This window comes from Amphiura filiformis, chromosome 4 (genome assembly GCF_039555335.1).
Source record: "Amphiura filiformis chromosome 4, Afil_fr2py, whole genome shotgun sequence".
Taxonomy (NCBI): domain Eukaryota; kingdom Metazoa; phylum Echinodermata; class Ophiuroidea; order Amphilepidida; family Amphiuridae; genus Amphiura; species Amphiura filiformis.
Window position 1 is genome coordinate 69874178 of NC_092631.1, and position 26863 is coordinate 69901040.

The following is a 26863-nucleotide window of genomic DNA, read 5'->3' on the forward strand; positions in this document are numbered from 1 at the left end:
TGAATCCAGGTTTTGTCACCAATGACACCAAGACACAGAGCAAAAGCACATTATATTTATAATATAAAAAGACATATTATATATAAGATGATTGAATCCAGGTTTTGTCACCAATGACACCAAGACACAGAGCAAAAACACATTATATTTATAATATAAAAAGACATAATATATATAGAATGCTTGAATCCAGGTTTTGTCACCAATGACACCAAGACACAGAGCAAAAAACACATTATATTTATAATATAAAAAGACATATATATATAGAATACTTGAATCCAGGTTTTGTCACCAATGACACCAAGACACAGAGCAAAAGCACATTATATTTATAATATAAAAAGACATATTATATATAGGATGATTAAATCCAGGTTTTGTCACCAATGACACCAAGACACAGAGCAAAAAGCACATTATATTTATAATATAAAAAGACATATTATATATAGAATACTTGAATCCAGGTTGTGTCACCAATGACACCAAGACACAGAGCAAAAGCACATTATATTTATAATATAAAAAGACATAATATATATAGACTACTTGAATCCAGGTTTTGTCACCAATGACACCCAGACACAGAGCAAAAGTACAATATATTTATAATATAAAAAGACATAATATATATAGAATACTTGAATCCAGGTTTTGTCACCAATGACACCAAGACACAGGGCAAAAACACATTATATTTATAATATAAAAGACATAATATATATAGAATACTTGAATCCAGGTTTTGTCACCAATGACACCAAGACACAGAGCAAAAACACATTATATTTATAATATAAAAAGACATATTATATATAGAATACTTGAATCCAGGTTTTGTCACCAATGACACCAAGACACAGAGCAAAAACACATTATATTTATAATATAAAAAGACATAATATATATAGAATGCTTGAATCCAGGTTTTGTCACCAATGACACCAAGACACAGAGCAAAAGCACATTATATTTATAATATAAAAAGACATATTATATCTAAGATGATTGAATCCAGGTTTTGTCACCAATGACACCAAGACACAGAGCAAACGCACATTATATTTATAATATAAAAAGACATATTATATATAAGGATGATTGAATCCAGGTTTTGTCACCAATGACACCAAGACACAGAGCAAAAACACATTATATTTATAATATAAAAAGAAATATTATATATAAGATGATTGAATCCAGGTTTTGTCACCAATGACACCAAGACACAGAGCAAAAACACATTATATTTATAATATAAAAAGACATATATATATATAGGATGATTGAATCCAGGTTTTGTCACCAATGACTCCAAGTCTCAGAGCAACAACACATTATATTTATAATATAAAAAGACATATTATGTATACAATACTTGAATCCAGGTTTTGTCACCAATGACACCAAGACACAGAGCAAAAACACATTATATTTATAATATAAAAAGACATATTATATAAAGGATGATTGAATCCAGGTTTTGTCACCAATGACACCAAGACACAGAGCAAAAGCACATTATATTTATAATATAAAAAGACATATTATATAAAGGATGATTGAATCCAGGTTTTGTCACCAATGACACCAAGACACAGAGCAAAAGCACATTATATTTATAATATAAAAAGACATATTATATATAAGATGATTGAATCCAGGTTTTGTCACCAATGACACCAAGACACAGAGCAAAAGCACATTATATTTATAATATAAAAAGACATATTATATAAAGGATGATTGAATCCAGGTTTTGTCACCAATGACACCAAGACACAGAGACAAAAACACATTATATTTATAATATAAAAAGACATAATATATATAGAATGCTTGAATCCAGGTTTTGTCACCAATGACACCAAGACACAGAGCAAAAACACATTATATTATAATATAAAAAGACATATATATATAGAATGCTTGAATCCAGGTTTTGTCACCAATGACACCAAGACACAGAGCAAAAGCACATTATATTTATAATATAAAAAGACATATTATATATAAAATGATTGAATCCAGGTTTTGTCACCAATGACACCAAGACACAGAGCAAAAGCACATTATATTTATAATATAAAAAGACATATTATATATAAGATGATTGAATCCAGGTTTTGTCACCAATGACACCAAGACACAGAGCAAAACTACATTATATTTATAATATAAAAAGACATATTATATATAAGATGATTGAATCCAGGTTTTGTCACCAATGACACCAAGACACAGAGCAAAAAGCACATTATATTTATAATATAAAAAGACATATTATATAAAGGATGATTGAATCCAGGTTTTGTCACCAATGACACCAAGACACAGAGCAAAAACACATTATATTTATAATTTAAAAAGACATAATATATATAGAATGCTTGAATCCAGGTTTTGTCACCAATGACACCAAGACACAGAGCAAAAACACATTATATTTATAATATAAAAAGACATAATATATATAGAATGCTTGAATCCAGGTTTTGTCACCAATGACACCAAGACACAGAGCAAAAGCACATTATATTTATAATATAAAAAGACATATTATATATCAGATGATTGAATCCAGGTTTTGTCACCAATGACACCAAGACACAGAGCAAAAAGCACATTATATTTATAATATAAAAAGACATATTATATATAAGATGATTGAATCCAGGTTTTGTCACCAATGACACCAAGACACAGAGCAAAAGCACATTATATTTATAATATAAAAAGACATATTATATATAAGATGATTGAATCCAGGTTTTGTCACCAATGACACCAAGACACAGAGCAAAAACACATTATATTTATAATATAAAAAGACATAATATATATAGAATGCTTGAATCCAGGTTTTGTCACCAATGACACCAAGACACAGAGCAAAACACATTATATTTATAATATAAAAAGACATAATATATATAGAATACTTGAATCCAGGTTTTGTCACCAATGACACCAAGACACAGAGCAAAAGCACATTATATTTATAATATAAAAAGACATATTATATATAGGATGATTAAATCCAGGTTTTGTCACCAATGACACCAAGACACAGAGCAAAAGCACATTATATTTATAATATAAAAAGACATATTATATATAGAATACTTGAATCCAGGTTGTGTCACCAATGACACCAAGACACAGAGCAAAAGCACATTATATTTATAATATAAAAAGACATAATATATATAGATACTTGAATCCAGGTTTTGTCACCAATGACACCCAGACACAGAGCAAAAACACATTATATTTATAATATAAAAAGACATAATATATATAGAATACTTGAATCCAGGTTTTGTCACCAATGACACCAAGACACAGGGCAAAAACACATTATATTTATAATATAAAAAGACATAATATATATAGAATACTTGAATCCAGGTTTTGTCACCAATGACACCAAGACACAGAGCAAAAACACATTATATTTATAATATAAAAAGACATATTATATATAGAATACTTGAATCCAGGTTTTGTCACCAATGACACCAAGACACAGAGCAAAAACACATTATATTTATAATATAAAAAGACATAATATATATAGAATGCTTGAATCCAGGTTTTGTCACCAATGACACCAAGACACAGAGCAAAAGCACATTATATTTATAACATAAAAAGACATATTATATATCAGATGATTGAATCCAGGTTTTGTCACCAATGACACCAAGACACAGAGCAAACGCACATTATATTTATAATATAAAAAGACATATTATATATAAGAATGATTGAATCCAGGTTTTGTCACCAATGACACCAAGACACAGAGCAAAAGCACATTATATTTATAATATAAAAAGAAATATTATATATAAGATGATTGAATCCAGGTTTTGTCACCAATGACACCAAGACACAGAGCAAAAACACATTATATTTATAATATAAAAAGACATATTATATATAGGATGATTGAATCCAGGTTTTGTCACCAATGACACCAAGACACAGAGCAAAAACACATTATATTTATAATATAAAAAGAATTACATAGAAACCAGGCTCAATCACCAATGACACCAAGACACAGAGCAAAAACACATTATATTTATAATATAAAAAGACATATTATATAAAGGATGATTGAATCCAGGTTTTGTCACCAATGACACCAAGACACAGAGCAAAAGCACATTATATTTATAATATAAAAAGACATATTATATAAAGGATGATTGAATCCAGGTTTTGTCACCAATGACACCAAGACACAGAGCAAAAGCACATTATATTTATAATATAAAAAGACATATTATATATAAGATGATTGAATCCAGGTTTTGTCACCAATGACACCAAGACACAGAGCAAAAGCACATTATATTTATAATATAAAAAGACATATTATATAAAGGATGATTGAATCCAGGTTTTGTCACCAATGACACCAAGACACAGAGCAAAAACACATTATATTTATAATATAAAAAGACATACTATACATAAGAATGCTTGAATCCAGGTTTTGTCACCAATGACACCAAGACACAGAGCAAAAACACATTATATTTATAATATAAAAAGACATAATATATATAGAATGCTTGAATCCAGGTTTTGTCACCAATGACACCAAGACACAGAGCAAAAGCACATTATATTTATAATATAAAAAGACATATTATATATAAAATGATTGAATCCAGGTTTTGTCACCAATGACACCAAGACACAGAGCAAAAGCATATTATATTTATAATATAAAAAGACATATTATATATAAGATGATTGAATCCAGGTTTTGTCACCAATGACACCAAGACACAGAGCAAAAGCACATTATATTTATAATATAAAAAGACATATTATATATAGAATACTTGAATCCAGGTTTTGTCACCAATGACACCAAGACACAGGGCAAAAACACATTATATTTATAATATAAAAAGACATATTATATATAGAATACTTGAATCCAGGTTGTGTCACCAATGACACCAAGACACAGAGCAAAAAGCACATTATATTTATAATATAAAAAGACATAATATATATAGAATACTTGAATCCAGGTTTTGTCACCAATGACACCAAGACACAGGGCAAAAACACATTATATTTATAATATAAAAAGACATAATATATATAGAATACTTGAATCCAGGTTTTGTCACCAATGACACCAAGACACAGAGCAAAAACACATTATATTTATAATATAAAAAGACATATTATATATAGAATACTTGAATCCAGGTTTTGTCACCAATGACACCAAGACACAGAGCAAAAAACACATTATATTTATAATATAAAAAGACATAATATATATAGAATGCTTGAATCCAGGTTTTGTCACCAATGACACCAAGACACAGAGCAAAAGCACATTATATTTATAATATAAAAAGACATATTATATATAAGATGATTGAATCCAGGTTTTGTCACCAATGACACCAAGACACAGAGCAAAAGCACATTATATTTATAATATAAAAAGACATATTATATATAAGATGATTGAATCCAGGTTTTGTCACCAATGACACCAAGACACAGAGCAAAAGCACATTATATTTATAATATTAAAAGACATATTATATATAAGATGATTGAATCCAGGTTTTGTCACCAATGACACCAAGACACAGAGCAAAAACACATTATATTTATAATATAAAAAGACATATTATATATAGGATGATTGAATCCAGGTTTTGTCACCAATGACACCAAGACACAGAGCAAAAAACACATTATATTTATAATTTAAAAAGACATATTATGTATAGAATACTTGAATCCAGGTTTTGTCACCAATGACACCAAGACACAGAGCAAAAACACATTATATTTATAATATAAAAAGACATATTATATAAAGGATGATTGAATCCAGGTTTTGTCACCAATGACACCAAGACACAGAGCAAAAGCACATTATATTTATAATATAAAAAGACATATTATATATAAAATGATTGAATCCAGGTTTTGTCACCAATGACACCAAGACACAGAGCAAAAAAGCACATTATATTTATAATATAAAAAGACATATTATATATAGAATACTTGAATCCAGGTTTTGTCACCAATGACACCAAGACACAGGGCAAAAACACATTATATTTATAATATAAAAAGACATATTATATATAGAATACTTGAATCCAGGTTGTGTCACCAATGACACCAAGACACAGAGCAAAAACACATTATATTTATAATATAAAAAGACATAATATATATAGAATACTTGAATCCAGGTTTTGTCACCAATGACACCAAGACACAGGGCAAAAACACATTATATTCATAATATAAAAAGACATAATATATATAGAATACTTGAATCCAGGTTTTGTCACCAATGACACCAAGACACAGAGCAAAAACACATTATATTTATAATATAAAAAGACATATTATATATAGAATACTTGAATCCAGGTTTTGTCACCAATGACACCAAGACACAGAGCAAAAACACATTATATTTATAATATAAAAAGACATAATATATATAGAATGCTTGAATCCAGGTTTTGTCACCAATGACACCAAGACACAGAGCAAAAAGCACATTATATTTATAATATAAAAAGACATATTATATATAAGATGATTGAATCCAGGTTTTGTCACCAATGACACCAAGACACAGAGCAAAAGCACATTATATTTATAATATAAAAAGACATATTATATATAAGATGATTGAATCCAGGTTTTGTCACCAATGACACCAAGACACAGAGCAAAAACACATTATATTTATAATATAAAAAGAAATATTATATATAAGATGATTGAATCCAGGTTTTGTCACCAATGACACCAAGACACAGAGCAAAAACACATTATATTTATAATATAAAAAGACATATTATATATAGGATGATTGAATCCAGGTTTTGTCACCAATGACACCAAGACACAGAGCAAAAACACATTATATTTATAATATAAAAAGACATATTATGTATAGAATACTTGAATCCAGGTTTTGTCACCAATGACACCAAGACACAGAGCAAAAACACATTATATTTATAATATAAAAAGACATATTATATAAAGGATGATTGAATCCAGGTTTTGTCACCAATGACACCAAGACACAGAGCAAAAGCACATTATATTTATAATATAAAAAGACATATTATATATAAAATGATTGAATCCAGGTTTTGTCACCAATGACACCAAGACACAGAGCAAAAAGCACATTATATTTATAATATAAAAAGACATATTATATAAAGGATGATTGAATCCAGGTTTTGTCACCAATGACACCAAGACACAGAGCAAAAACACATTATATTTATAATATAAAAAGACATAATATATATAGAATGCTTGAATCCAGGTTTTGTCACCAATGACACCAAGACACAGAGCAAAAACACATTATATTTATAATATAAAAAGACATAATATATATAGAATGCTTGAATCCAGGTTTTGTCACCAATGACACCAAGACACAGAGCAAAAAGCACATTATATTTATAATATAAAAAGACATATTATATATCAGATGATTGAATCCAGGTTTTGTCACCAATGACACCAAGACACAGAGCAAAAGCACATTATATTTATAATATAAAAAGACATATTATATATAAGATGATTGAATCCAGTTTTTGTCACCAATGACACCAAGACACAGAGCAAAAGCACATTATATTTATAATATAAAAAGACATATTATATATAAGATGATTGAATCCAGGTTTTGTCACCAATGACACCAAGACACAGAGCAAAAGCACATTATATTTATAATATAAAAAGACATAATATATATAGAATGCTTGAATCCAGGTTTTGTCACCAATGACACCAAGACACAGAGCAAAAACACATTATATTTATAATATAAAAAGACATAATAATATATATAGAATACTTGAATCCAGGTTTTGTCACCAATGACACCAAGACACAGAGCAAAAGCACATTATATTTATAATATAAAAAGACATATTATATATAGGATGATTAAATCCAGGTTTTGTCACCAATGACACCAAGACACAGAGCAAAAAGCACATTATATTTATAATATAAAAAGACATATTATATATAGAATACTTGAATCCAGGTTGTGTCACCAATGACACCAAGACACAGAGCAAAAGCACATTATATTTATATATAAAAAGACATAATATATATAGACTACTTGAATCCAGGTTTTGTCACCAATGACACCCAGACACAGAGCAAAAGTACAATATATTTATAATATAAAAAGACATAATATATATAGAATACTTGAATCCAGGTTTTGTCACCAATGACACCAAGACACAGGGCAAAAACACATTATATTTATAATATAAAAAGACATAATATATATAGAATACTTGAATCCAGGTTTTGTCACCAATGACACCAAGACACAGAGCAAAAACACATTATATTTATAATATAAAAAGACATATTATATATAGAATACTTGAATCCAGGTTTTGTCACCAATGACACCAAGACACAGAGCAAAAACACATTATATTTATAATATAAAAAGACATAATATATATAGAATGCTTGAATCCAGGTTTTGTCACCAATGACACCAAGACACAGAGCAAAAGCACATTATATTTATAACATAAAAAGACATATTATATATCAGATGATTGAATCCAGGTTTTGTCACCAATGACACCAAGACACAGAGCAAAACGCACATTATATTTATAATATAAAAAGACATATTATATATAAGAATGATTGAATCCAGGTTTTGTCACCAATGACACCAAGACACAGAGCAAAAACACATTATATTTATAATATAAAAAGAAATATTATATATAAGATGATTGAATCCAGGTTTTGTCACCAATGACACCAAGACACAGAGCAAAAAAACACATTATATTTATAATATAAAAAGACATATTATATATAGGATGATTGAATCCAGGTTTTGTCACCAATGACACCAAGACACAGAGCAAAAACACATTATATTTATAATATAAAAAGACATATTATGTATACAATACTTGAATCCAGGTTTTGTCACCAATGACACCAAGACACAGAGCAAAAACACATTATATTTATAATATAAAAAGACATATTATATAAAGGATGATTGAATCCAGGTTTTGTCACCAATGACACCAAGACACAGAGCAAAAGCACATTATATTTATAATATAAAAAGACATATTATATAAAGGATGATTGAATCCAGGTTTTGTCACCAATGACACCAAGACACAGAGCAAAAGCACATTATATTTATAATATAAAAAGACATATTATATATAAGATGATTGAATCCAGGTTTTGTCACCAATGACACCAAGACACAGAGCAAAAGCACATTATATTTATAATATAAAAAGACATATTATATAAAGGATGATTGAATCCAGGTTTTGTCACCAATGACACCAAGACACAGAGCAAAAACACATTATATTTATAATATAAAAAGACATAATATATATAGAATGCTTGAATCCAGGTTTTGTCACCAATGACACCAAGACACAGAGCAAAAACACATTATATTTATAATATAAAAAGACATAATATATATAGAATGCTTGAATCCAGGTTTTGTCACCAATGACACCAAGACACAGAGCAAAAGCACATTATATTTATAATATAAAAAGACATATTATATATAAAATGATTGAATCCAGGTTTTGTCACCAATGACACCAAGACACAGAGCAAAAGCACATTATATTTATAATATAAAAAGACATATTATATATAAGATGATTGAATCCAGGTTTTGTCACCAATGACACCAAGACACAGAGCAAAAGCACATTATATTTATAATATAAAAAGACATATTATGTATAAGATGATTGAATCCAGGTTTTGTCACCAATGACACCAAGACACAGAGCAAAAGCACATTATATTTATAATATAAAAAGACATATTATATAAAGGATGATTGAATCCAGGTTTTGTCACCAATGACACCAAGACACAGAGCAAAAACACATTATATTTATAATATAAAAAGACATAATATATATAGAATGCTTGAATCCAGGTTTTGTCACCAATGACACCAAGACACAGAGCAAAAACACATTATATTTATAATATAAAAAGACATAATATATATAGAATGCTTGAATCCAGGTTTTGTCACCAATGACACCAAGACACAGAGCAAAAGCACATTATATTTATAATATAAAAAGACATATTATATATCAGATGATTGAATCCAGGTTTTGTCACCAATGACACCAAGACACAGAGCAAAAGCACATTATATTTATAATATAAAAAGACATATTATATATAAGATGATTGAATCCAGGTTTTGTCACCAATGACACCAAGACACAGAGCAAAAGCACATTATATTTATAATATAAAAAGACATATTATATATAAGATGATTGAATCCAGGTTTTGTCACCAATGACACCAAGACACAGAGCAAAAGCACATTATATTTATAATATAAAAAGACATAATATATATAGAATGCTTGAATCCAGGTTTTGTCACCAATGACACCAAGACACAGAGCAAAAAACACATTATATTTATAATATAAAAAGACATAATATATATAGAATACTTGAATCCAGGTTTTGTCACCAATGACACCAAGACACAGAGCAAAAAGCACATTATATTTATAATATAAAAAGACATATTATATATAGGATGATTAAATCCAGGTTTTGTCACCAATGACACCAAGACACAGAGCAAAAGCACATTATATTTATAATATAAAAAGACATATTATATATAGAATACTTGAATCCAGGTTGTGTCACCAATGACACAAAGACACAGAGCAAAAGCAGATTATATTTATAATATAAAAAGACATAATATATATAGACTACTTGAATCCAGGTTTTGTCACCAATGACACCCAGACACAGAGCAAAAAAGTACAATATATTTATAATATAAAAAGACATAATATATATAGAATACTTGAATCCAGGTTTTGTCACCAATGACACCAAGACACAGGGCAAAAACACATTATATTTATAATATAAAAAGACATAATATATATAGAATACTTGAATCCAGGTTTTGTCACCAATGACACCAAGACACAGAGCAAAAACACATTATATTTATAATATAAAAAGACATATTATATATAGAATACTTGAATCCAGGTTTTGTCACCAATGACACCAAGACACAGAGCAAAAACACATTATATTTATAATATAAAAAGACATAATATATATAGAATGCTTGAATCCAGGTTTTGTCACCAATGACACCAAGACACAGAGCAAAAGCACATTATATTTATAACATAAAAAGACATATTATATATCAGATGATTGAATCCAGGTTTTGTCACCAATGACACCAAGACACAGAGCAAACGCACATTATATTTATAATATAAAAAGACATATTATATATAAGAATGATTGAATCCAGGTTTTGTCACCAATGACACCAAGACACAGAGCAAAAGCACATTATATTTATAATATAAAAAGAAATATTATATATAAGATGATTGAATCCAGGTTTTGTCACCAATGACACCAAGACACAGAGCAAAAACACATTATATTTATAATATAAAAAGACATATTATATATAGGATGATTGAATCCAGGTTTTGTCACCAATGACACCAAGACACAGAGCAAAAACACATTATATTTATAATATAAAAAGACATATTATATATAAAATACTTGAATCCAGGTTTTGTCACCAATGACACCAAGACACAGAGCAAAAACACATTATATTTATAATATAAAAAGACATATTATATAAAGGATGATTGAATCCAGGTTTTGTCACCAATGACACCAAGACACAGAGCAAAAGCACATTATATTTATAATATAAAAAGACATATTATATAAAGGATGATTGAATCCAGGTTTTGTCACCAATGACACCAAGACACAGAGCAAAAGCACATTATATTTATAATATAAAAAGACATATTATATATAAGATGATTGAATCCAGGTTTTGTCACCAATGACACCAAGACACAGAGCAAAAGCACATTATATTTATAATATAAAAAGACATATTATATAAAGGATGATTGAATCCAGGTTTTGTCACCAATGACACCAAGACACAGAGCAAAAACACATTATATTTATAATATAAAAAGACATAATATATATAGAATGCTTGAATCCAGGTTTTGTCACCAATGACACCAAGACACAGAGCAAAAACACATTATATTTATAATATAAAAAGACATAATATATATAGAATGCTTGAATCCAGGTTTTGTCACCAATGACACCAAGACACAGAGCAAAAACACATTATATTTATAATATAAAAAGACATATTATATATAAAATGATTGAATCCAGGTTTTGTCACCAATGACACCAAGACACAGAGCAAAAGCACATTATATTTATAATATAAAAAGACATATTATATATAAGATGATTGAATCCAGGTTTTGTCACCAATGACACCAAGACACAGAGCAAAAGCACATTATATTTATAATATAAAAAGACATATTATGTATAAGATGATTGAATCCAGGTTTTGTCACCAATGACACCAAGACACAGAGCAAAAGCACATTATATTTATATATAAAAAGACATATTATATAAAGGATGATTGAATCCAGGTTTTGTCACCAATGACACCAAGACACAGAGCAAAAACACATTATATTTATAATATAAAAAGACATAATATATATAGAATGCTTGAATCCAGGTTTTGTCACCAATGACACCAAGACACAGAGCAAAAACACATTATATTTATAATATAAAAAGACATAATATATATAGAATGCTTGAATCCAGATTTTGTCACAAATGACACCAAGACACAGAGCAAAAGCACATTATATTTATAATATAAAAAGACATATATATATAGAGATGATTGAATCCAGGTTTGTCACCAATGACACCAAGACACAGAGCAAAAGCACATTATATTTATAATATAAAAAGACATATTATACAAAGGATGATTGAATCCAGGTTTTGTCACCAATGACACCAAGACACAGAGCAAAAGCACATTATATTTATAATATAAATAGACATATTATATAAAGGATGATTGAATCCAGGTTTTGTCACCAATGACACCAAGACACAGAGCAAAAACACATTATATTTATAATATAAAAAGACATAATATATATAGAATGCTTGAATCCAGGTTTTGTCACCAATGACACCAAGACACAGAGCAAAAGCACATTATATTTATAATATAAAAAGACATATTATATATAAGATGATTGAATCCAGGTTTTGTCACCAATGACACCAAGACACAGAGCAAAAGCACATTATATTTATAATATAAAAAGACATATTATATATAGGATGATTGAATCCAGGTTTTGTCACCAATGACACCAAGACACAGAGCAAAAGCATATTATATTTATAATATAAAAAGACATATTATATATAAGATGATTGAATCCAGGTTTTGTCACCAATGACACCAAGACACAGAGCAAAAGCACATTATATTTATAATATAAAAAGACATATTATATATAGAATACTTGAATCCAGGTTGTGTCACCAATGACACCAAGACACAGAGCAAAAGCACATTATATTTATAATATAAAAAGACATAATATATATAGACTACTTGAATCCAGGTTTTGTCACCAATGACACCCAGACACAGAGCAAAAGTACAATATATTTATAATATAAAAAGACATAATATATATAGAATACTTGAATCCAGGTTTTGTCACCAATGACACCAAGACACAGGGCAAAAACACATTATATTTATAATATAAAAAGACATAATATATATAGAATACTTGAATCCAGGTTTTGTCACCAATGCCACCAAGACACAGAGCAAAAACACATTATATTTATAATATAAAAAGACATATTATATATAGAATACTTGAATCCAGGTTTTGTCACCAATGACACCAAGACACAGAGCAAAAACACATTATATTTATAATATAAAAAGACATAATATATATAGAATGCTTGAATCCAGGTTTTGTCACCAATGACACCAAGACACAGAGCAAAAGCACATTATATTTATAATATAAAAAGACATATTATATATCAGATGATTGAATCCAGGTTTTGTCACCAATGACACCAAGACACAGAGCAAACGCACATTATATTTATAATATAAAAAGACATATTATGTATAAGATGATTGAATCCAGGTTTTGTCACCAATGACACCAAGACACAGAGCAAAAGCACATTATATTTATAATATAAAAAGAAATATTATATATAAGATGATTGAATCCAGGTTTGGTCACCAATGACACCAAGACACAGAGCAAAAACACATTATATTTATAATATAAAAAGACATATTATATATAGGATGATTGAATCCAGGTTTTGTCACCAATGACACCAAGACACAGAGCAAAAAACACATTATATTTATAATATAAAAAGACATATTATGTATAGAATACTTGAATCCAGGTTTTGTCACCAATGACACCAAGACACAGAGCAAAAACACATTATATTTATAATATAAAAAGACATATTATATAAAGGATGATTGAATCCAGGTTTTGTCACCAATGACACCAAGACACAGAGCAAAAGCACATTATATTTATAATATAAAAAGACATATTATATAAAGGATGATTGAATCCAGGTTTTGTCACCAATGACACCAAGACACAGAGCAAAAGCACATTATATTTATAATATAAAAAGACATATTATATATAAGATGATTGAATCCAGGTTTTGTCACCAATGACACCAAGACACAGAGCAAAAGCACATTATATTTATAATATAAAAAGACATATTATATAAAGGATGATTGAATCCAGGTTTTGTCACCAATGACACCAAGACACAGAGCAAAAACACATTATATTTAAATTATAAAAAGACATAATATATATAGAATGCTTGAATCCAGGTTTTGTCACCAATGACACCAAGACACAGAGCAAAAACACATTATATTTATAATATAAAAAGACATAATATATATAGAATGCTTGAATCCAGGTTTTGTCACCAATGACACCAAGACACAGAGCAAAAGCACATTATATTTATAATATAAAAAGACATATTATATATAAAATGATTGAATCCAGGTTTTGTCACCAATGACACCAAGACACAGAGCAAAAGCACATTATATTTATAATATAAAAAGACATATTATATATAAGATGATTGAATCCAGGTTTTGTCACCAATGACACCAAGACACAGAGCAAAAACACATTATATTTATAATATAAAAAGACATATTATGTATAGGATGATTGAATCCAGGTTTTGTCACCAATGACACCAAGACACAGAGCAAAAGCACATTATATTTATAATATAAAAAGACATATTATATAAAGGATGATTGAATCCAGGTTTTGTCACCAATGACACCAAGACACAGAGCAAAAACACATTATATTTATAATATAAAAAGACATAATATATATAGAATGCTTGAATCCAGGTTTTGTCACCAATGACACCAAGACACAGAGCAAAAACACATTATATTTATAATATAAAAAGACATAATATATATAGAATGCTTGAATCCAGGTTTTGTCACCAATGACACCAAGACACAGAGCAAAAGCACATTATATTTATAATATAAAAAGACATATTATATATAAGATGATTGAATCCAGGTTTTGTCACCAATGACACCAAGACACAGAGCAAAAGCACATTATATTTATAATATAAAAAGACATATATATATAAGATGATTGAATCCAGGTTTTGTCACCAATGACACCAAGACACAGAGCAAAAAGCACATTATATTTATAATATAAAAAGACATATTATATATAAGATGATTGAATCCAGGTTTTGTCACCAATGACACCAAGACACAGAGCAAAAGCACATTATATTTATAATATAAAAAGACATATTATATAAAGGATGATTGAATCCAGGTTTTGTCACCAATGACACCAAGACACAGAGCAAAAACACATTATATTTATAATATAAAAAGACATAATATATATAGAATGATTGAATCCAGGTTTTGTCACCAATGACACCAAGACACAGAGCAAAAAACACATTATATTTATAATATAAAAAGACATAATATATATAGAATACTTGAATCCAGGTTTTGTCACCAATGACACCAAGACACAGAGCAAAAGCACATTATATTTATAATATAAAAAGACATATTATATATAGGATGATTGAATCCAGGTTTTGTCACCAATGACACCAAGACACAGAGCAAAAGCACATTATATTTATAATATAAAAAGACATATTATATAAAGGTTGATTGAATCCAGGTTTTGTCACCAATGACACCAAGACACAGAGCAAAAACACATTATATTTATAATATAAAAAGACATAATATATATAGAATGCTTGAATCCAGGTTTTGTCACCAATGACACCAAGACACAGAGCAAAAACACATTATATTTATAATATAAAAGACATAATATATATAGAATGCTTGAATCCAGGTTTTGTCACCAATGACACCAAGACACAGAGCAAAAGCACATTATATTTATAATATAAAAAGACATATTATATATAGGATGATTGAATCCGGTATGTAGACATTTTATGTATATACGATTGAATGTGGGTTTTGACACATCTGGATTTGGAGACACCATGTATATGGATCTTTTTAAACTCCCTCCTATTCAAATGTTAACTACGGAAAAAAAGTTCGCGTGCCGGCCGGCATGGTAAATAAGCTTAATATTTTGCTTACCTGATTTTATTACAGGATTTCTGTTCAATCAATAATTAGGCCTGCATTTAGACCTATATTACTCAAATTTTCTTTTTAACTTTCCATAAATAACATTTTGTTTCATAAAACGTGAAATTCGCGTGATATTATCCATCGTTAATCTCGGCAAAATAACTGCAACAGACGCAGAATCGCCGTTGTGTACCATAATGCTACGTCGTCTGAAGGAACTGTGACGCGCGGGGTCGAGACACCATGTGGTAGTAGGGGTGCGGAAGTTTTACTACTTCCCCGCTATTAATCAAATAAAGGGCGGGTCCCGGACAGAACCTGCATCCAGTCAAAAGCTATCTCATTAGGCGATGAAAATAATATATCCGAAAAAGACATAAATATCCAAAAACTATGGAACAATTTGGAGCCTCATTTTTGTAAGGAATTTCTATCTGGAAATCCCTCGGGTAATTCTAGCTAATAATGCAATGAGATAACGTTCTTGAACCTCGTTGACTTGGAGATGATTTTAAATGACCGCCAATTATGACTGTTTGATATTTATTGCCAGCAATGTGGAAAAAGAGACACATGTAGAAACGAAAAAAACTACCATTTTGTTGATGGAACAAAGTTCAACAAAGCATAACCCCGCTTATGGATATCGTTTGAAGTCAAATGATATACCATTTTAAAGCTTATGATGTATATTTTCTAAACATGAAATAAAAAAAATTGACCGGGGAAGGAATTTACGGCTCATTCGTCGTGTACAGTCACATATTTTTGTACGCAATTGGCCATTACAAATCATGCCAAAAGAAGAAATTCGAGAAACAGTGAGCGCGTCGCTGTGGAGCAAGTCATACATTATGGCTATTAATGTCTTCAATCTTCAATTTTGGCACCTTTTTGTCAGCTGATGTGCTTGTTGGATTCTTCTGAAATGAGTGAATTTACCTGTCCCCTTAAATTCAAATTTTCGGCGTGCTTGTGGCATCATAATTATTATGTTTTTCGTCGGTTTTTTTTTCAGATGTGATGCTGATATGGTCCGATTGGTTCAAAAGCAATCCTAGTGTTAATCGGGCATTATATACTCCTAGTGCATTCGGTGAGAATAATGGAAAGGTTTGGGAAGATGGCATCGCAAATGTCTACCATGACGATGCCCTTATTGGCTCACTTCGGTAAGCTCCATAGTAATACTATTAGTATGCCAGTTAAAGTACTAAAAAAATTATACCGTAATCTGACACCCGCCATTTTTCGCCACTCTGCGATTCCTTTTCTCCGATGAAGGCACAAGATGATCAACCTTCCTTTTACGAGCTATTAACCAATCACGGGTTGTGGGGAGTTGATCCTGGTACTTTTATATCTGGCTCCCATTAGACATATAGCCCCTTTTCATACTTAAAGAAGAGGGCATATTAACGAATGCCCATTATCGTAGTAGTAGTAGTGGGGTGGGTTGGAATGGTGTTGAAGGTAAATCTTATCTCAAAGGTCATACAGCTACTACAATATCTATAAGCCTCATTTAACATGTTTTAATGCATGGTAATAACAAACGGACTGCTCAGTATACCGATCTACCTGGAAAGAGATGGAGATAAATCATGTCAATTGTACTTTTGTCTTTTTGCAGATACATGGTTGTTTACAAGCGAGTTAATGGCACTCTGCTCCGTTTCATCGAGATATACTTCAAATGAAAAACAACAAAGTTCATTCTCTGTCTCATTCTACAGACGAGTCGTAATCTGAAATGTTGGGTGGTGGCTGCTGTATACATTATTGTGGGACTGCGTGGAATCAACCTTTGCTTTGGGTGGTGGCTGCTGTATGCATTATTGTGGGACTGCGTGGAATCAACCTATGCTTTTATCCTATATAATTGCGTGTTATTTAAAATATTATAGACATATTTATTATCTTTTAAGCTTCTTATAAACATACTGTATAATGTTTTTTGTTGATAATGAGACGATGATAATAATTATACGGGTTGAAAGATATCATTATATTCACCACCTGGAACGGAAAATTAACACAAATTGCTTGTTTGACAAAAATAGCACCGGTAATTAAAAAAGTCGTAAATTTTAAAAAGCAAGTTTTACATGATAATTGATTATGTTTGAAGATATATTTCACTTTTTCTGCAAAAAGATGTCCTTATACTACTGCATAGTTAAAATCATTATATCATGCACATTAATGCTTTTAGTATTTTTTCGAGCGATAGCGAATTCTAACACAGCATTCGCATCATTAAAAGCACCTATATGCTTATAAAACATTGATTTATATACAATCTCTAATTTGTTTAGAATGCACCCAACATTAGCAGAATTACAATTACAATTACAATTACAATTACAATTACAATTACAATTACAATTACAATTACAATTACAATGACATTACATTACATTATTAAATTGGGCTCATACTCCCGGCTCATATTTGTATTTGAGGGTTGGTGGATGTGAAAAGAACAATATTTTACAGTTACCCTGTCAACAAGTTTTGTGAATCAATCTCATTCAAACACAATAGTATCCGTGATAAATAAAGTGTTCCCTAAAAGGGCCATCAATCAACCTCGGGCTCATCAATATAGGGTATGTCAATCGTAATTATAACTGAACGATAGGGGAAACAGAACGAATTACGCCTTGGTGTGCACAGTCTGTGGTAGTCCGATCATAGACTCTGAATATTCAGAGTCTATGGTCTGATCGGAATATTTGGATAAGGACACCACGTTGAAGCTGAGAAAATTACTCAACACCGATGACATTATTGAATTACTCGAGTTCGTTTTGATGACGACATAATTTTCATTTAGGGGAGAAATATACATGTAAATATCTGGAGCGGCCATGGTAAGCCCGGTTATCCGATTATCGCGAACATTAATTGGCTGGAACAAAGAGCTATAGCCAATGCACCCATCTCTTGTCGTCTAAAATTATGGAAAAGATAATTATGTCGACGATATCCTAGAGATTATACCAAAGGGCACAACGCATGAACTGACAAATCACCTTAACAAAGCGGATCCAACCAACAACATTAAGTTCATGTACGAGGAGGAAGCGGAAGGAAAAATACCTTTCCTCGATACACCAATTAATCGGAAAGAAGATGTAACACATCAAACATATGCGCTAAATCAATGTGGATATCCCAACTGGGCTATTGAAAAAGTAAAACATCCGATCAGAGATAAGACCAAAGCGAAGAAAAAAGCAAAGGACAAGGACACGGAAATAATTTAGGGCATGGGTGTTATAGCATATGTCCAAGGTGTGTCAGAGACTGCAGCGAGTGTTTCAGAAGCACAACAAAGATGAAACCATACAATACGCTAAAACCATGAAAATACAACCTCGTGCACCCCAAAGACAAAATAGAATCCACCAAGTTGCAAAAATGCGATTGTGTAGTGTTACGAATCGTACTTGACTTAAGGCCAAAATCACCTTTTACCCGAACTCACACGAATGCACAATACAAATACACTGTTTGATTAAGCTAACAAAATCGAAGTCTTTAATTGAAAACAAAGTATGATTGGTACACATAACAACAATATTGCATATACAATAAAATAATCACAATCACAGTTTTATTCTATCAGTACTTAACCAGCGGTTTTAAATTTAATATTTCCGATTTCCGACTGATTTTGCTTGATCGCATCACATATAATCATGACCAATCCAAATTTAGCCAAAATTATACAAATTTCTGCTCATTTAAATGCTTACTTTAGGCGTCTATGAGTTTTTCTGAGAATTGCATCAAGGGCGCACAACCCTATAATACTATTTGGTGGTGTGAAATCATGTAATGTGGCGGTAGTTTTAAAAGCACGGGCCCTGAACAAAATATGATGCGCGCGCATACCGCCAGGCAAAACACAATGGAAATTGTGATAATGCAAGCGCATACTGCCAGGCAATGACATCAGAAGTCAACTCATCTATACGCTGGCGAAGTGACGAAATAAATCGGATTAACTACCATAGCAATATGTTAACTTCGCCAGCGTATTTCTGTTGAACGTAGGTCAATGCAATCCAGCGACTTTGATTGCTTTAATATTGATCATTATCTTCATTATTTTAATAATTGTCATTTTATTGTGCGCCCTCAATTTTGATCAAAGTCCACTTTTTCACATCGCAAAGTTTGCATCAGCATCTGAAATAGTTAAGCTCAATTCAGTATCTTTCATATAAAACTGTACTGTATTTCTGGATCCAGACGTTAATCCCCTCGAACAGTTTTAACACAGCGCTCACAATATGTCTCTTATTTTAAAGTTATAGATTTTGCCCGCTAAATTACTGCTTGGTAGGTTCCTGAGTATTCAATCTATCGAAATAAATCGAAATTTTCTGATTTGATTTCCCCAAAAAATCTCTCTGATATTTTTTAATCACCGTTTGTGTATCCATACAAGCCAATATTATGAAAATTAATATGCCAATTTTGAAGATTGACAACGCGTGATCAAAACATTTACATGATTTATGTCAGGTAAAATTTACCACTTTGTCATTGGGCGGGGATGCTATATACTTTTTGACATAATTATTTGAAATGCGCAGTGCTTGATCCATGGCCACCACCGGCAACGTTTTACATCATTGTAGCAGTCATCACCAAGTTAGTAAGCACAGACGCGATAAGAAAGGTATTATTTTTGAAACGTCTTGTACTTTTTTCAGCCACTTCAAATAGCGTTTTATGAACCAACATTTCCAGAATTGTATTAGTTACTAATGAATCTTATTCGACAGATAGCGTTATAGGTGTGTTAAGATAAGTAGATAAGTGGAAAGGCCTGTTTCTTCCAAATGCAACATTGGATCCTTTTCAAATGGACAGACATAGTTTTTGTAGATAGTAACATTATTTTACAGATTAGTGGGATGTTATATGTGTTGCATTTTGATGAAAGAACCTTGCATATAAAGAAATTGGTGGGTAACAATACTTTTGATACAGTCTGGATACCGATCAGCTGCAGAAGTTCTGAAACTATTACTTTACTGTATTTTGTATTCGTTGTGGAATTCACAACAACCAAGTAGCTTAAAGGGGTTGTTTATAAAAATTACATTAATCACACTTTATTACAGGTGATAACTAAGTCAAGATGAAGATGAATCTAGTCGTCTTAGTTGCTGGTATTTTCATCATATCTTGCAACTCTGTAAACTCCGAATCGGTGGACTGTATCGCTCTCTGTAATGAATGTGTTGAGATTTCGGACACACTAACCCATATGGGCTGCACTAAGCATTGCAAGGAACACAAGCAGAATGATAATAGAAAAATATCGTGTTCAAGATTAACAGGTAATTTCTTTTTTGTTCCATATTCTAGTTTCTAGGAGGTAGGGAGTTCCATTCTATGATTGTCTGGAAAAAACCCTATATTTTTGTAGGGGTTTATAAGGTATGGTATTGACGAGTTTTAACTGTCTGCGTTTGAACATTTGAACATAATCGGGAACAGGTATTGCAATTTCAATTTTTTTTCTTCGCTGCTCAACAAAGGCTACTCCAGATTTCTTTCGGTAATTGTTGGATACAAACCGAGCTGCCCTGCGCTGTATTGCCTCAATTCTTTGGATGTCGGATACTGTAATTCGCCTGTAACAATGGAACGAATTCAAGAACCTTCATTTTCGACCATATGTGCAACATATCTTCACCCATAATTGCAACCGAGGCGCAATTGCTAATTTCCACAATGTCATTGAAATCATTGAATGCCATCTTGTAACATGATGATATCATCTTTGGACCCCATTTCACATTTTGTGTGAAAGTATTTATTTGAAATAATGATAGCATCGTTTCGGATATTAAGTATTCAACTTTGTACCATCTAGAATAATTAAAATGAACCATTGACTTTTTTCAGCACCGGACAAAGGCAGTCTCTCCCTTGAAGATGAGATTAGTGCAATTCATGGGAGAATGTCAGAATTGATCGAAAGCGGTGATATTTCAGGCATTATTGACGAGTTCGAATTGTGGTCAATGGACTAGCACCTGGATTTGGTAAAGAAGGTAAACATTTAAATTACGTGACGCTTCAGTTTTGAAATAATCAAATAGGTTATCTTCAAAGAGTACCGACTCAAAAGTTCCCCGTGGTAACATTATGGTATAAAATCCACCATTTTAGTTTGGGTCATGGAGGGCAAATAGCATACCTCCGGAGTTTTTCGGCTCAATGCGTTACACGCAGAACGCAAAAAACAAAGCATTCTGAATCGAAGTATACGCACAGTAGCGCCGTTAGCTACATGAAGGGGGGGGGTTAGGTCCTTGCCGATCTTACATGAAGTGTACTATTATATGTATCGCATGCAGGTCGCACCAAGTGCATCTCTCAAATGCGCCAAGTATTCGATGTCGCACTCACATGACAACGATTGCCTCGAGCGCATTCCGAGTGAAACCGAATACCATATGAATTTGTAAGTGTTCTTTAAGCAAAGTCATTGTTCATTGAATTTACAACCGTATGAAAAAACAGGCGAAACTAGTAACTTTTCGCACAAGATTTGCAATTTTAAGAGAATTGGCCATTGCTCATTGAATGAAGCTAGTATATGGACAATATAAGTGTTGTCTTTCATCTAATGACATAAAATCTGAAAAATATTGTAAGGATCACTTGAGGTTTTGACTTTTAAAACCTACATTTTGGTCAAAAATTGTGCTGGAATAGGTCGTTTTCAACATATTTACCACATTCGCCTTGCTATAAACATTGAATTGCGTTATCTGTTGACGTAATGAAAAAAGTGTTTTAGGGGTAAGTGTTAGTTTTCGTTCATATAAAAAAAAGTTCTGATCGGATGAAGGGAACACTTGAGTTTTTGACAAAAAATCACAGATGCTTTTTTTTCCACCAGTCACCAGCTAGAAGCTCACGCAGCTCTTATGATACTATGCACTCAACCGTGTAGTGTAAACAAAGACTGTGTAGAGACAATTCACTGCTTGCCTGGAGGCTCTTGGACGAAATTGTGTGCTCTCAGGTGTATCGAAGTGGAAACTGTGCATAGATGCGTTTATAAGAGAATCGTTTTGTAGCCAAACCTTTCCATATAAGGTCTTTCACATGGTATTTTAGTACACAATTGGGCATTGCAATGTCAAAAGTAGAAATTCGAGAACAAATTGAGTGCGTCATTGTAGAGCAAATCACACATTATGGTTAAAACTTTTTAGAACAATATACATCATACTGAGTGACACGCATTGGCGACATCGGCGCTGGTAGTAAATTCCAATTTTCTTTGCTTTACCTCAGTTGTTCGGCTAAAAATGCGACATATCTGACAGTAAAAACTAACATTTAATGGAAAAGAAATACTAATCTCTTTAATGGTAATGTTACAATACGGCTTTAATTTCCTTTCTTTGAGAGTGTATTACTTGTATGTACGTATCATCATTATTTTAAAGATACTTCACAAAACAATGTCTTAAATTTCCCACTCTGTGGCCCCTCAAATTCTAATTTTCGGCGTGCTTATGGTATCATAATGTTTTTGGTGGGTTGTTTTTTCAGATTTTAGGCAGCAGTGGTTCGATTGGTTCGAAAGCAATCCCAGTGTTAATCGGGCATTATATACTATAAGTGCGTTCGGTGAGAATAACGGAATCGTTTGGGAAAATGGTATCTCAAATCCTTACCATGACGAAGTTCTCATCGGCTCAGTCCGGTAAGCTTCAGTGTACACCAATTAAAGTACTAAATAAATATACTGTTATCTGATACTGAATTAAAGACTAGTTTGCGTACGTCATCTGTCAATCAAAACTCAGCGTGCCGTATTTTACACCTTCAAACCAAAGATCCTAAATCTAATTTACTTTGTTCAAACATATACAAACCGTCTCAAAAGTTAGGTCTTTGTAATAGGAAACTCTTTCCTGCCTTGCAAAAGAACCGACATTTTTCGCCACTCTGTGATTCCTTGGTCATGTGTCACAAGTTTAAAGCCTCGGTCTGAGACTGTCGTGTCATAGTGTATTCATAGCTGAAAACATCAATTTTGAGTTGAATGGCTACACATTTTTATGTACCAATTGTTACACCTTTTTATGTACCAATTACAAGTATTACTGGAAAACATAAAGAACATAAATTCAATGATCCAAACCTGAAGTCAATATTCAGGGTGTACTAGAAGATATACAAGTGTGTAACAATTAACTTTTTAAGGAACATGTGGCATAAATTTAGTTTGGGAGAGCCTACTTATATACAGGAGTATTTTCTCAATTTAAGGACCACAAAATCAAACAGAGCTTGAAAAGGCCCACCTGAAAATGTATTCTTAATAATAGGGTGTGATGATTGCTTCTATGTATACATGGTGATAAAAATTTGCTTCATTATCAGACATAATTGATTATTCAAAGGTTAGTGCTAATTAGCTGATTAAATACTTTTAAATGACTGCTTCGGTCATAAATAATCATTATAAACCAGAAAGAATGCAATATCTCTTTATTTGTCACTTTTAGACTAATGGCGCTTCCTGTACAACGTTTTGTGTTTGCTGGGAATATTGTATTTTTGTCTTTTTGCAGATACATGTATGTTTACAAGCGAGTCAATGGCACTCTGCTCCGTTTCATCGAGATATATTTCTAATGAAAAACAACAAAGTTCTTCCTCTGTCTCATTCTGCAGACGAGTCGTAATCTGATATTTTGGTTGGTGGCTGCTGTGGGACTGCGTGGAATCAACCTCTGCTTGCAGCCCATGTTCTTTCGTGTTCTTTAAATTATTATAGACATATTGTATAACTACATATTGTATAACTTTTAAACTTCTTACAGATGTAGGAAGACAACATGAATGAAAAATAATGATAATGAACAAGTGTCAAACTGCAAACTAACAATTCATCTTTTATTGATAATGAGAAGATGATAATAATTATGCGGGTTTGTAAAGATATCATTAATATTCACCACCTGGAACGGAACATTAACACAAAGTGCTTGTTTGACAAAAATAGCACCGGTAATTAAAAAAGTCGTAAATTTTAAAAAGCAAGTTTTACATGATAATTGATTATGTTTGAAGATATATTGCACTTTTTCTGCAAAAAGATGTCCTTATACTACTGCATAGTTAAAATCGTTATATCATGCACATTAATGCTTTTAGTATTTTTTCGAGCGATGCGAATTCTAACACAGCATTAGCATCATTAAAAGCACCTATATGCTTATAAAACATTGATTTATATACAATCTCTAATTTGTTTAGAATGTACCCAACATTAGCAGAATTACAATTACAATTGCAATTACAATGACATTGCATTACATTATTAAATTGGGCTCATACTCACGGCTCATATTTGTATTTGAGGGTTGGTGGATGTGAAAAGAACAATATTTTACAGTTACCCTGTCAACAAGTTTTGTGAATCAATCTCATTAAATCACAATAGTATCCGTGATAAATAAAGTGTTCCATTGAGCCATCAATCAACTTCGGGCTCATCAATATAGGGTATGTCAATCGTAATTATAATTGAACGATAGGGGAAACAGAACGAATTACGCCTTGGTGTGCACAGTCTGTGGTAGTCCGATCATAGACTCTGAATATTCAGAGTCTATGGTCCGATCGGAATATTTGGATAAGGACACCACGTTGAAGCTGAGAAATTACTCAACACCGATGACATTATTGAATTACTCGAGTTCGTTTTGATGACGACATAATTTTCATTCAGGGGAGAAATATACATGCAAATATCTGGAACGGCCATGGTAAGGCCGGTTATCCGATTATCGCGAACATTAATTGGCTGGAACAAAGAGATATAGCCAATGCACCCATCGCTTGTCGTCTAAAATTATGGAAAAGATAATTATGTCGACGATATCCTAGAGATTATACCAAAGGGCACAACGCATGAACTGACAAATCACCTTAACAAAGCGGATCCAACCAACAACATTAAGTTCATGTACGAGGAGGAAGCGGAAGGAAAAATACCTTTCCTCGATACACCGATTAATCGGAAAGAAGATGGAACATATCAAACATATGCGCTAAATCAATG

At 31.4% G+C, this 26863-nt stretch overlaps 2 protein-coding genes across 3 annotated transcripts in view; both read left to right on the plus strand.

Annotated features, from left to right (window-relative positions):
* Window positions 1–18529, plus strand: part of LOC140151309 (uncharacterized) — a 53744-nt gene extending 35215 nt beyond the window's left edge. The window contains exons 4-5 of the mRNA XM_072173597.1: window positions 17759–17912; window positions 18374–18529. Coding sequence (XP_072029698.1) covers window positions 17759–17912; window positions 18374–18440 — 221 coding nt within the window. The 3' untranslated portion in view covers window positions 18441–18529. The remainder of the gene's footprint in view (window positions 1–17758; window positions 17913–18373) is intronic.
* LOC140151310 (uncharacterized) overlaps window positions 1–25835 on the plus strand; it is a 75436-nt gene extending 49601 nt beyond the window's left edge. The window contains exons 4-5 of one of the 2 annotated variants that reach the window (XM_072173601.1): window positions 24340–24493; window positions 25368–25835. In XM_072173601.1, coding sequence (XP_072029702.1) covers window positions 24340–24493; window positions 25368–25431 — 218 coding nt within the window. In that variant the 3' untranslated portion in view covers window positions 25432–25835. The remainder of the gene's footprint in view (window positions 1–24339; window positions 24494–25367) is intronic. The other variant, XM_072173600.1, reaches the window with a different exon arrangement.
* Window positions 25836–26863: the final 1028 nt, after the last annotated feature.